This window comes from Erinaceus europaeus, chromosome 15 (assembly GCF_950295315.1).
Source record: "Erinaceus europaeus chromosome 15, mEriEur2.1, whole genome shotgun sequence".
Taxonomy (NCBI): Eukaryota; Metazoa; Chordata; class Mammalia; order Eulipotyphla; family Erinaceidae; genus Erinaceus; species Erinaceus europaeus.
The window spans coordinates 9,472,201-9,485,779 of NC_080176.1; the positions used below are offsets into that span (position 1 = coordinate 9,472,201).

Consider the following 13,579-nt stretch of genomic DNA (forward strand, 5'->3'; position numbering starts at 1 on the left):
ATCCCTCCTCCTTATTATCCTCAGCTGCCCTGAACTCAACCTGGACCCCTTTTTAAAAATTGTCACCAGGGTTAGCACTGGGGCTCTGCATCTGCACAATGAATCCTCGGCTCCCGGCGGCCATTTTTCTCTTGTTAAATTTTCCTTTTATTCTATTTGATAAGACAGAGAGAAACTGGAAGGAGAGGTGGAGACAGAGAGGGAGAGAGAAAGAGAGAAACACCTGCAGACCCACTTTACCGCTTGTGAAGCTTCCCCTCAGCAGGTGGCAAGCAGGGAACTTGAACCCGGGTCCTTGAACATGGTAACTTGTGTGCTCAACTGTGTGCCCTGCTGCCCGGCCCCCAAGTGAGCACTTTCGAGAGAACCTATAAATCTAAGTGAGAACAGGGAGGAGGGCATGGTTTCATTCACACAGCTGGCGTTTCGGAGGATAAAAAGGAGTTTTCCACGAGCAGGAAGGACACCACAGAAGTCTGGGGAGCAGGAAGAGAGAAGGCTCACCTCGAACTTCTGCCGCAGCTCCTCATTGCCCTCACTGCCTTCTGGGGGGACTGGCACATTGAAGTACTCGCCCTCCTCCTGGCTCAGCAACTTGAACCTGCAGTGAGATAAAAGGGTGGGGTGTTGGTCTACTTCTAATTCTGCTTCTAAGACCCCTTCTGTTTTGATCATCACATTAGGTTCGCTTGCATTGCTTAATGCTGTGGTCTATTTACATAATCATTGTTTTGTCTGAGACCCACACTGGTTTAATTCCCACTGGTTCGAGCTCTTTTTCCACTCCACCCCCTCTCCTAGTCACAGCCTGTTTAATCCCCACTGGTTCGCGCTTTTTTCCTTCTCCCCACCCCCTATCCTATGTCCTTCCTCTTCCTGACACTTCTGCCTCAGGAGATATAAAGGACAGGATTTTCTAATGAAGAGAGATTAGATTGATTGCACTGCATTCCCGCTCATCAATAAAGATTGAACTATGTTCCCAGCTCAGCCATGAGTCCCTGGTCGTCTGTCTCCCGCCCATGAAACTAGCTTGGCATTTGGCGCCCGAACAGGGACTGGCAGTGGGGCAAAGCCATGACTCCCCTGGCCAGCCTTCCCTGATGAGAGAGAGATCAGATGCAGCTGGCACAGCCCCTGTGGAAAGCAGGAAGCAGAGTCCAAAAAAAAGTAGAAATAGAAATTTACTTGGGGTCCAGCAATAAGACCCCTCAGCATCTCTCCAGAGGCCTTGAAAATACTGATTCAGCCCCAGATCACATCAAATCAATGAGGTTTACAGTCAACAATATCTATACACCGTTTCCATATTTGGAAGCTACTCTCCTCCCTGATCCAGCTTTCTAGCCCTTTTTCCAACCATGTCAATATCTCCCCCAGACCATAACTTGGATCCACCTGCATATCATATGTCAGGCTCAGGAAAAAAAATAGTAAAGTCATGAGCCCTTTGCAATATAACTAAAATAGGCCTCCTCACTACCTACAAAACAAGAGCCCTCCAAATCTTCATCTGCACTATTCCAGCCTTTAGATTCATGATTAATCAATTATTTGTTTGGCTTTATATGTTAACTCTCTTTTCAGCCACCAGGTTAACATGATGCCAATAAGACCTCCCTGGGCAGATGACCCCAACAATGTGTCCTGGAGCCCCGCTTCCCCAGGACCCTGCCCCACTAAAGAAAGAGAGAGATAGGCTGGGAGTATGACTCAACCTGCCAATACCCATGTTCAGGGGGCAAGCAATTACAGAAGCCAGACTTTCCACCTTCTGCACCCCATAATGACCCTGGGTCCATACTCCCAGTGGGATAAAGAATAGGAAAGCTATCAGGAGAGGAGATTGGATATGGAGTTCTGGTGGTGGGAATTGTGTGGAGTTGTACCCCTCTTATCCTATGGTTTTATCAGTGTTTCCTTTTTTATACATATTTTTTTTAAAGGAGAAAATACTGATTCAAAAGGATAAAGACCAGAGATGAGTAGTGACACACCTGGTTGAGTGCATATGTTTCAAGACTCAAGGACCCGGGTCCTGAGAGCACACTGCTGTCTCTAGCTGGCCTCTTCTCTACCTGAAACAGGGCCCCTGATCTGACAAGGGAGAATTTCAGAAGCTGCTAAAAACTTCTTTCTTCTTTCACTTGAATCTGAACACTGAGATGAGGGACACTCCCCTTTCTTGGGCTCACCCTCTCGCAAGGACGGACAAATACAATGAAAGTAAAGAAAAAATGCATGCCCATATGTGGAGTCTGGTCAGGACCGCTCATGGAACTGTGGTCCAAAGAGAGAACAATGTAGAAAAGACCTCTAATTCTTATCTTTGGTGAGATTTCAGAGGTCAGGGTGTCTGAGAGGCAGCCTGGAATGAGAAAAGATGATTTTCAGAAGAAAGGCAGAATTGCTGAACTTGAAACTCCACTGGAGGGGCTGGGTGGTAATGCTCCTGGTTGACCAGATATATTGTCACGCACACAGACAAGAGTTCAAGACCCCCATCCCTATCTGCAGCAGGGATGCTTCACAAGTGGTAAAGCAGGTCTGCAGGTGTCTTTCTCTTTCCCTCTCTATCTCTTCCATACCTCTCAATTTATTTCTGTATTGACTGAATAAATAAATATGTATATATATATATTTTTTTAACTTCTAGATAAAGGATAACTACTGAATGGTTTTACTCCTGCAGAGGGTAGAGAACTGATGCATGTGAAATTTCAAAAAAACAAAATGAAATCAAGCAAACTGTTTCTGAGACTCGTGAAAATGCTGGTGGTTATCTTTGGGAGGTAGGAGGATGGGGACACAAGGACACAGAACTCTAGTGGTAGGTATGGTGTGGACTTATACCCTGCAAGCCTATAATCTTATAACCCACCATAATTACAAATAAGTAAATAAAATTAAATTCATATTTGAAAAAGTCCACCAGGAGGCTAAGCACACAGACTACCAAGCACAAGGACCCAGGTTCAAGGTCCCACTCCCCACTTGGAGGGGAGATGTTTCAGTAGTGTTGAAGCAGGTCTGCAGGTGTCTAGCTTTCTCTCTTCCTCTCCATTTCCTCTTCCCTTTTCAACTTCTCTCTGTTCTATTAAAAAAATGGACTCCAGAAACAGTAGATTTATAAAAATGTCAGCACTGAGCCTCAGACATAGCCCTGTTGACAATTTTTTAAAAAATCCACTGGAGACCCTGGACATTAGGAGGAAGTAATTAGTGAATCACAAAATAGACTTGAAGAAATTGTTTCTCTAGCACAAGTGCTGGATATTTAGTATACAGATTAGAGTTGAAATGCACACTTTATATGCTATTAGGAAAAATGCATCCAGGGAGTTGGGTGGTAGTGCAGTAGGTTAAGTGCACGTGGCAGAAAGCGCAAGGACCGGCGTTAAGGATCCTGGTTTGAGCCCCCGGCTCCCCACCTGCAGGGAAGTTGCTTCACAATCGTTGAAGCAGGTATTGAAGTGTCTATATCTTTCTCTCCCTCTTTCTGTCTTCCCTTCCTCTCTCCATTTCTCTCTGTCCTATCCAACAACAACAGCAACAACAACACTAATAATAGCCACAACAATGACAAAACAACAAGGACAGCAAAAGGGGGAAAAATAGCCTCCAGGAGCAGTGGATTCGTAGTGCAGGCACCAAGCCCCAGCAATAACCCTGGAAGCAAAAGAAAGAAAGAAAGAAAGAAAGAAAGAAAGAAAGAAAGAAAGAAAGAAAGAAAGAAGAATGCATATTACCAACTCTAGCACACATTGACAGGGGGCAATGTATAATATGTAGGTATCAGCAAGACTGAGGACTACCTTTTTCTATATAAAAAGTTTGTGTGAGTCGATAAGAAAACGGCAGGCAAAAGAGATAAGACAGAGTCACTGATAAATACAAACAAATGGTAAGTAGCAGTGGAAAACATTCAGTATAATTAGTAGCTAAATGCACAGCATGATACATATATATATATATTATGTAACCATATGATTAGTGTCAGAACATGAATGATCACTGCATCCTCTCTTTGGAATTTATAATGCCAGATGTTGACAAGTGTGGGTGAAGGGAACAGTCTCACACCGCACTGGTGAGAATGTAAATGTATTGAGAAGATCTGCAGACATCGTCGCTGGCAAACATTCGCAGGACGGGTTCTGCTATGAAAGCCAGCCGCGTCAGGCTGAGAGATCTGTGAGGAAATCATCTAAGTGCTGCACAAGGGGCAGGCAGAGTGAGTTTCCTGAGTGAGAGTGAACAGTTAGAAGGGTGGTGGAGCAGGAATGTTAATGAGAAACTCTTCCTCCAAAGCCTTCTCGCTCTCTCTCTCTCTCTCTCTCTCTCTCTCTCTCCGTAAGATGAAATGCAGCTACTAACAATAATGAAAAGGGTTGTTTAAAGAATAGCAATTTAGGCTAACAATGATTTCAGGCATCTTTGTTCAGAAGGAGAAAGAAAACAATGGAATAAGGAAGAAAAACTGAAAACTAGGGAGCAGAAACATCATGAAACAGTAATTGGGACTGGATGGTGGCACACCTGTTTGAGCGTACATGTTACAATGCTCAAGGATGTGGGATCAAGTCCCCACTCCCCACCTGCAGGGGGGAAGCTTCACAAGCGGTGACGCAGGGCTTCAGGTGTCTCTCTGTCTCTCCCTCTCCATCACTCCCTTCCCTCTCAGTTTCTGGCTGTCTCTATCCAATAAATAAAGAAAGAAAATAAAAAATAAAGTACCTGTAAACAAAACAACAAACAGTAATCACAGGCATCAACAGTAAACCACTTCTCTATAAAAAAGACTATCAGGGAGTTGGGTGGTAGCGCAGCAGGTTAAGCGCAAGTGGCGTGAAGCGCAAGGACCAGCTTAAGGATCCCGGTTTTATCCCCCGGCCCTCCACCTACAGGGGAGTCTCTTCACAGGCGGTGAAGTAGGTCTGCAGGTGTCTGTCTTTCTCTCCCCTCTCTGTCTTCCCCTCCTCTCTCCATTTCTCTTTGTCCTATCCAACAATGACGACATCAATAACAACAAGAATAATAACTACAACAATAAAAAACAAGGGCAACAAAAGAGAATAAATAAATAAATAAATAAATATTAAAACAACAACAACAAGAAAAGACTTTCAAGGGGCCGGGAAGTGACACACTCAGTAAAGTGCAGATGTTACACTGCTCAACGACTCAAATTCAAGCCCTCAGTCCCCACCTGCAGGGAATGGGGTGGGGGAGGTGGAAGCTTCATGAGTGGGGGAGCAGGGCTGCAGGTGTTTTCTATTTCTCTCTCCCTCTCTATCTCCTGTTTCCTCTCAATTTCTGTCTCCGTCCAGTAAGTGTGTGTGTATGTGTGTGTGTGTGTGTGTGTGTGTGTGTGTTCAGATTCAGTTTGTTTGAATCCCACCACATGCTACACAAAATAAACATCTACTAGAAGAAAGGATCTGTCCAAACAAAGTGGCCAGGTCTCATTCCTTAACTTACCCAAAGTAGAAAACAAAGCCATTGCCAGGCCCCCGTGGGAACTCTCAAGCATCACCCCTCGCCCCGCGCATGCACAGATCCTGCCAGATCTCATCTCCTGCCTTGCGTGCCCACCCCCCACCCCCCATTCAGCATTGATCCAGCTCCAGGTACACAGGTCACTTCACTGCTTCCCAAACTTGTCTGGCATGTCTGCGTGTACACACACACACACACACACACACACACACACCTGCCCCAGGTCCTTTGCACTCACTGTCCTCACCATCTGAGACAGTCTCCCCAGTCCTCTGTGTGGTTCACTCCCACACTGTCCTTGTCTTTCCTGTCGGTGAGTCATCTCCCAAGTGCTCTGCTTCATCCAAGGGCCCATCATACTCAGCACGTCCTACATCAGCCTCTAGGATGTCATTTTTTTCACCCAGACAGGAAGGAGGCAAGCTGCACCAGGCAGGGAGGAACCCCAGCAGGAAGAGCACAACATGTGCACATCTGAAGCCCCCGGATGGGATGGCTGGCGTCTCACATGCCGGAACAGTGCTCTCGAGAGTCCTTGACTCTCTCCTCACTCAACACAGAAATAGATACATCCTCCATTTTCCATGGTTTGTTTGATTTGGAGCTAGAGGTTCACTGCTCCAGGCTGACTTTTTCAGACAGAAACAGAGAGACAGACAAACGACTGAAAAGGAAACCGATCACAGTCCCAAAATATTTCCTCTAGTGCGGTGGAGGCCAGGCTTAAACCTGGGTCGTGCACATGGCAAAGCAGCGTACTGTCTGGGTAAGCTATCCTGCCAGCCCTTCATTCTTTGAAGAAAGTCAATAAAAAGGAAGTTCCCTGAGACCAAGGGTTCGTGTCTGTTCCACTCACTAGTGTCTCCTGAGAATGGGGGGGGGGGGGTGGTCAGCACACAGGTTCAAAAAATGAATGAATTCAGGCCAGTAACTAGGCAAAATCATGGGAGAAAATATTAACTGAAACACAGATTCTCAAGTTGTTAGAGAAGTTTTTCTTTTTCTTCTTCTTTTTTTTCTTTTTTCTTAACATGGCTTCTGTTCCTGAGTTGTGAAGTCACATGACCCCACCAATACTATCCTGTGCATCAAAGTTCCAACCTGTCAGACAGAAGAGAAAACTTTCCTACAAAGGGCCACGGAAACAGTGATGCAAAAAGCTTTTCATGCCTGAGGCTCTGAAGTCCCAGGTTCAATTCTCAGCACCACCATAAGCCAGAGCTGAGCAGGGCTTTAGTGTCTCTGTAGCTGTCTCTGACTGTATTTCTGTGTGTGCTTGTATCTTTCTTTTTAAAAATTTTTATTTATAAAGTGGAAACATTGACAAGACTATAGGGTAAGAGGGGTACATTTCCACACATTGCCCACCCCCAGAGCTCCATATCCAATCCCCTCCCTTGATAGCTTTCCTATTCTTTATCCCTCTGGGAGTCTGGACTCAGGGTCATTGTGGGATGCAGAAGGTGGAAGGTCTGGCTTCTGTAATTGCTTCCCTGCTGAACATGGGCATTGACAGGTCGATCCATACTCCCAGTCTACCTCTCTCTTTCCCTAGTGGGGCAGGGCTCTGGGGAGGCAGGGCTCTGGGGAGGCGGGGCTCTGGGGAGGCGGGGCTCTGGGGAGGCGGGGCTCTGGGGAGGCGGGGCTCCAACTCTGATACCATTTCCCAGACAATAACCTAGGTCCACCTGCAAATTAGATGTCAGGCGTGTATCTTCCTATCATCAAAAATAAATAATAAACTAAACTAAAAGGAGAGAGAGAGAGAGAGAATACAGCAACGGAACTGAGCTGTGGCACAACAAAAAATATTGTCATGGATATCCTCCAAATAAAAAATAGGATCTTTGTATCTAAATACATATAGAACATTTAGTGAATTTTGAATACATGTTAAGCTAAATTGAAAAACAAAGGAAGAGAAGGAAAAAAAAGAAAGAAAGAAAGAAAGAAAGAAAGAAAGAAAGAAAGAAAGGGAAGTCCACGGACCACAGCCTCTGATTTCATGGTGTTAACATTGTCATCTAACATCAAGAATAAAAGCTGGCTCTCGTGGTTAGGAACCAGGCCTCAAGGAAAACATGTCAGGGACTAAATTAAAAAGACAAGTGCAGGCCCTGAATCAGCAACAGAAGCTAGAAACGTGACAGAGCAAAACGCCAAAGAGATATTTATTCCCCCCCAAGCTCGTTCATTATTTTTTTTCTGCCAGCGCTGAGTCTGCTGGAGAAGAGAAATACATTAGCAAAAGACTCAGCTGAGATTCAAAGACAGCCACAAAACAAACCCACAGAAACAGAGCAAACAGCAACACAGAGCTGAGACACAAGTCCCTGTGCGAATTCTTTGAAGAAAAACAAACCTGGTGGTAAAAACAGAAGCACTTCTGAAAAAAAAAAAAAGGGATTGAGGGGCAAGGGAGAGACAAATAAGAGGAGAATCAAGGGGGTAGGGAGACAGCATAGTAGTTCTGCAAAAGACTTCCATGCCTGAGGCTCTGAGGCCCCAGGTTCAATCCCCAGCACGACCATAAACCAGAGCTGAGCTGTGTTTGCAGACACAGCAGCAGAGACCGGTGAGGGGCCTGAGGCTGGGAGCACATCTGGCTGCTTCACAGCTGCTTCAGCCACGTGGCATAAGAACACAGTCCACAGGAAGAGCTGCAGGAGTTCACCCCCTTCCAGATGGGGAAACTGAGTCTTACAGAGGCAGTGCAATTTACCTTAAGGTGCATAGAATTTACTGAATTACTGGAGTGTTGGGAAGATAGTTCAGTATGTCAGACCACAAGGCGTGTGTGTCTGAAGGCCCGGGTTCAGTCCTCAGTACTGCGGATCTTAGAGCAGAACAGAGCTCTGGTCAGAGTCTGTCTCTCTCTCATACAAAACAATCTTTTTTTTTTAAATATAATAACTTCTTTTTTAAAATTTTTATTTATTTTATTTATTTATTCCCTTTTGTTGCCCTTGTTGTTTTTTATTGTTGTAGTTATTATTGTTGTTGTCGTTGTTGGATAGGACAGAGAGAAATGGAGAGAGGAGGGGAAGACAGAGAGGAGGAGAGAAAGATAGACACCTGCAGACCTGCTTCACTGCCTATGAAGCGACTCCCCTGCAGGTGGGGAGCCGGGGTTCGAACCGGGATCCTTATGCCGGTCCTTGTGCTTTGCACCACCTGCACTTAACCCGCTGTGCTACAGCCCGACTCCCTAATAACTTCTTTTTTTTCATTGCTGAGGCTTCACTGCTCCAAGTTGATTTTTTTTTTTTTTTGCCTCCAGGGTTATCGCTGGGGCTGGGTGCCTGCACTACAAATCCACTGCTCCTGGAGGCCATTTTCCCCATTTTGTTGCCCTTGTTGTTGCGCTTGTTATAGTTGTTATTGTTATCGTTGTCATAGCTGCTGTTGTTGGATAAGACAGAGAGAAATGGAGAAAGGAGGAGAAGACAGAGTGGGAGAGAAAGATAGACACCTGCAGACCTGCTTCACCGCTTGCAAAGTGACCCCCCCCTGCAGGTAGGGAGCCTGGGGGGCTTGAACCGGGATCCTTACGCCAGCCCTTGTTTTTTGTACCATGTGCGCTTAACCCACTGCACTACTGCCCAGCTCCCCCTAGGTTAATTTTTTTTTTTCTGATAGAGAGAAACAGAGGCAGACACACAGGACAGACAAGGACACACACAGGACACCACAGCACTGAAGCTTCCTCCAATGCAGTGGGGACCAGGCTTGAACCTGGCTCTCACACTCACCAAGTGAGCTCTCCTGCAGCCCAAATAATTTTTTTTTCAATAACAGATTCCTGGGACAAGGACCCAAATTTCTAGAGCCTGGTAATGCTTAGAGTGAAGATAATGTAAAAAATATCTAGGCCCTAAATCTCACCTCTGAAGAGGACTTTATATACTTTTTTTCACCACGAGGAATTCTCATTTATTTTTAATTTTGTTGATTAATTGATTGATTTTGGATAGGAACACACAGGAGTTGAGAGAGAAGGAGGAGACAAAGAAGAGGAGAGACATGTGCAGCATTATTTCACTGCCCGTGAAGCTTCTTCCCCCCTGCAGCTGGGAACCAGGGCATTGAACTCAGGTCCTTGCACACTATAATGAGTGTGCTCACCTAGGTGTACCACCACCTGGCCCCATGAAGATTTTTCTTTTTTTTTTTTTTTAAAAAAAATTTTATTTATAGAAAGGAAACACTGACAAAACCATAGGCTAAGAGGGGTACAGCTTCGCACAATTCCCACCACGAGACCTCCATGTATCCCATCCCCTCCCCTGATAGCTTTCCTATTTTTTCTTTTATAACATAAAAAGGAAGCAGGGCCTGATGGTGGCACACCTCTTAAAGCACACAGGTTACCATGCACAAGAACAAGAATCCGGGTTCAAGTTCCTGGTTCTGCAGGAGGGAAGCTTCACGAGTGATGAGGCAGGGCTGCAGGTGTCTCTCTTCCTGGGGAGATAGCTTAATGGTTCTAGAGTAGAGTCTCATGCCTGAGGCACCAAAGGTCCCAGGCTCAATCCCTTGTACCACCATAAGCCAGAGCTGAGAAGTGCTCTGGTAAACTAAAATAATAATAATAATAATAATAACAATAATAATAATAACAATAAAAAGAAGAAGGAGAAGAAGAAGGAGGAGGAGGAGGAGAAGGAGAAGGGGAAGGAGAAGGAGAAGGAGAAGGAGAAGGAGAAGGAGAAGGAGAAGGAGAAGGAGAAGGAGAAGAAGAAGAAGAAGAAGAAGAAGAAGAAGAAGAAGAAGAAGAAGAAGAAGAAACAAAGCAAAAACTCCATAAGAAAGGATCATAGGAGATATGACCCTGAGAGCAGCCCCCCTTCACCCTACTCTTTGAGGCTGGCCTGGCAAGAGGCATCGTCTAAAGAAGCCTGTGGGTGGGGAGGGATAGGAGTGGGGTTCACACAGCTTCAGAGTAATCGTGAGAACAGCTGTATGATCTTCAGGGCCAGTCAAGCCATATACTTGTGAAAAGAGGGGCAGGAGTAAGACAGGTTGCGGTGAAGACTTGGTGTGGCAAGGAGAAAACCCATGTGCTCTCAGCGTGGTGGTTGCTTGTCTGCTCTCCTCTGCTCTGCTCTCCTCTGCTCTGCTCTCCTCTGCTCTCCTCTGCTCTGCTCTCCTCTGCTCTCCTCTGCTCTGCTCTCCTCTGCTCTCCTCTGCTCTGCTCTCCTCTGCTCTCCCCTCCTCTCCTCTCCCCTCCCCTCCTCTCTCTTCCCCTCCTTTCCTCCCTCTCCTCTCCTCTCCTCCCCTCCCCTCCTCTCCTTTCCTCCCTCTCCTCTCCTTTCCTCTTTCCTCTCCTCTCCACTCCTCTCCTCTCCTCTCCTCTTTCCTCTCCTCTCCTCTCCTCTCTTTTCCTTTCCTCCCTCTCCTCTCCTCTCCTGTCCTTTCCTCTTTCCTCTCTTCTCCTCTCCTCTCCTCTCCTCTCCTTTCCTCCCTCTCCTCTCCTCTCCCCTCCCCTCCCCTCCCCTCCCCCTCCCCTCCCCTCCCCTCCCCCCCTCCCCTCCCCTCCCCTCCCCTCCCCTCCCCTCCTCTCCTCTCCTCCCTCTCCTCTCCTTTCCTCTCCTCTCCTCCCCTCTCCTGTCCTTTCCTCTTTCCTCTCCTCTCCTCTCCTCTCCTCTCCCCTCCCCTCCCCTCCCCCCTCCCCTCCCCTCCCCTCCCCCCTCCCCTCCCCTCCCCTCCCCTCCCCTCCCCTCCCCTCCTCTCCTCTCCTCTCCTCTCCTTTCCTCTCCTCTCCTCTCCTTTCCTTTTTGTTATTGCCACCAGGGTTATAGCTGGGGCCGGTGTCTACACTACGAATCCACTGCTCCCAGCAGCCTTTTTTTTCTTTCTATTTTGTTTTGATAGGACAGACAGAAGTTGAGAGGAGAGGGGGAGATAAAGAGAGAGAAAGAAAGAGAGGCACCTGCAGACCAACTTCTCTGCCTGTGCAGCTTCATCCCCCTGCAGGTGGAGTATGGGGAGCTCGAACCGAGGTCCTTGCTCACGGTACTGTGTGTGTTTAACCAGGTGCTCCACCGCCCGGCCCCCAGGCCCCCAGGTGGCATTTACACTTCAACTGTTCTCAGCTGTTGCCCTGCAGGCCCAACAAGCCCAGGGAGTTCTGCTTTCTTGATCCAGAAGTCCAAATTTATAGGAGGGAAAAGACCTGCTTTTGAAAATACTAGTCATTGATTTTGTTTGTTTGTTTACAGGACGGGGACCAAATGAAACCTCTGTGGTGCAGTTCTGATCCACCAGCCACCCCTCTGTGACTCCATCTGGGTGTTTCGCTTTGAGGAGAAGAAGGAAAACACACCTCGCTCCCCAACGGCCCAGACCACACTTCTCCTTACCAGCCGTCCACACTGGCTTTCTGCAGTTCAGAAATCCCAAACGACAGCGACCCCATGAAGTCATTCCGGCTGGTCAAGTCCCAATCCCAGATCTCCACAGACAGGCGCCTGTCTTTGTCCGACTCCTTCAGCTGGCTGCAGAGAGAAACAGGAAAAGTCAGGGGGAGGCCAGAGAGATGCCTCACACCAGTGGGAATCACAAAGAGGGCACAGCGAGAAGAAGCCCAGGGTGGATTTTTGAAAATCACAAGCTGCTGTGAAAAAAAAAACCCTTCCGCCTACACCCCAGGTGAGCTCCCTAGAAGACCAGCGTGTCCTCTGCTTGGCACCCTGTGGCTTGGACAAGTGGGAGACCCAGCCCAGGCCCAGAAGAGTCATTCTCCCCTCCCCAGCTGCCTAATGTCTTTGTTTGTTTGTTTGTTTGGTTGGTTGGTTGGTTGGTTTTTTGCCTCCAGGGTTATCGCTGGGGCTCAGTGCCTGCACAAGGAATCCACTGTTCCTGTGGCTTTTTTTTTTTAACAGGACAGAGAGAAATCAAGAGAGGAGGGGAAGATGGGGGTGGGGGAGAGAAGGAAAGACATCTGCAGACCTTCTTGTGAAGTGCCTTCTGCAGGTGGGGAGCTGGGGCCTCGAACCAGAATCCTTGCACCAGCCCCTGCACTTTGTACTATGTGCCTTTAACCCAGTGTGCCACTGCCTGACCCTGCTGTCTAACATCTTAACAGGGTGCTGTGGTGCTCAGAAAACGATACAGCAAGGGGGCTGGACTTGGTGGGCAGATGGATGGTGGATGGGGCCCAGGAGAGGCCTGCAGGGGGGTCAGACTGAGGCTGGGATAGGTTCTCACAGGGCATTAGACTTTGGTCCCTGGCCTCTGGAGTCAGCCCACTAGAAGCTGAATCCCTCTCCCCACCCCATCCCCTACCTTTGTGGGTCTCTGGGGGAAATGCTCTTTAACCTTGTTAGTAGGGAGGGAACAACCAGCCAGTAGGTCATTACATACAGAGCTTGGTACACATAGTATATGCTCAATAAACACTGTCTGAGCTGACACTTGTTGGCCCAGGTGTGCCCACAAAACAGACCTTGGTTTTGAGGTGTTATTCAGGGATGACTCTGTGTGACAGCTGGCAAAAAGTGGCCAGTGGGGCTGGAGTAGCCAGTAAGGCCCTCAGGAGCCAGTAAGGCCCACACCCCATGAATCAGGTCCCATGACTGAGTTACGGACCCATGGCTTTTCTTGTTACCTCACAACTGTACACTCGTCTCTGTCCCGGTCATCTCCAACCCCCCCCACACACACACCCCACAGACATTCTCAACTTTAACAACAACCATAATAATAACAGGGGCTAGGCAGTGGTGTATTTAGTAACCATGCATAAGGACCTGGGTTCAAGCCCTTGCTCCCCACCTACAGGGGGGACGTTTCACAAGCAGTGTAGCAGGTCTGCGGGTATCTCTTCCTCTCTCCCTCTCTACCTCCCCCTCCCTTCTCAATCTTTCTCCAACTCTACCCAAAATAAAATAAAATTATTTATATAGTCATAAAAATAATAACAGGTTCCAGTTGTTACTTGGCCCACAAGGCAAAAAAGTGCAGATTAAGGGGGAGAGAACAAAGAGGGAAGAAGAAAGGGATGGATGGACAGTGGAGGAGGGAGGGAAAGAGAAGCTAGGAGGGGGCCCCCCATCTCTGAGCCCACCTCGCCACCCCT

General features: G+C 47.5%; 1 protein-coding gene across 3 annotated transcripts in view; it reads right to left on the bottom strand.

Annotated features, from left to right (window-relative positions):
• The window catches only part of PRKCB (protein kinase C beta), a 250,463-nt gene that overhangs the window by 94,835 nt on the left and 142,049 nt on the right, over window positions 1-13,579 (bottom strand). For all 3 annotated transcript variants that reach the window (XM_060172806.1, XM_060172807.1, XM_060172805.1), the window contains exons 7-8: window positions 11,862-11,996; window positions 505-601 (exon numbers count right to left, since the gene is read on the bottom strand). In XM_060172806.1, the coding sequence (XP_060028789.1) occupies window positions 505-601; window positions 11,862-11,996 (232 nt within the window). The remainder of the gene's footprint in view (window positions 1-504; window positions 602-11,861; window positions 11,997-13,579) is intronic.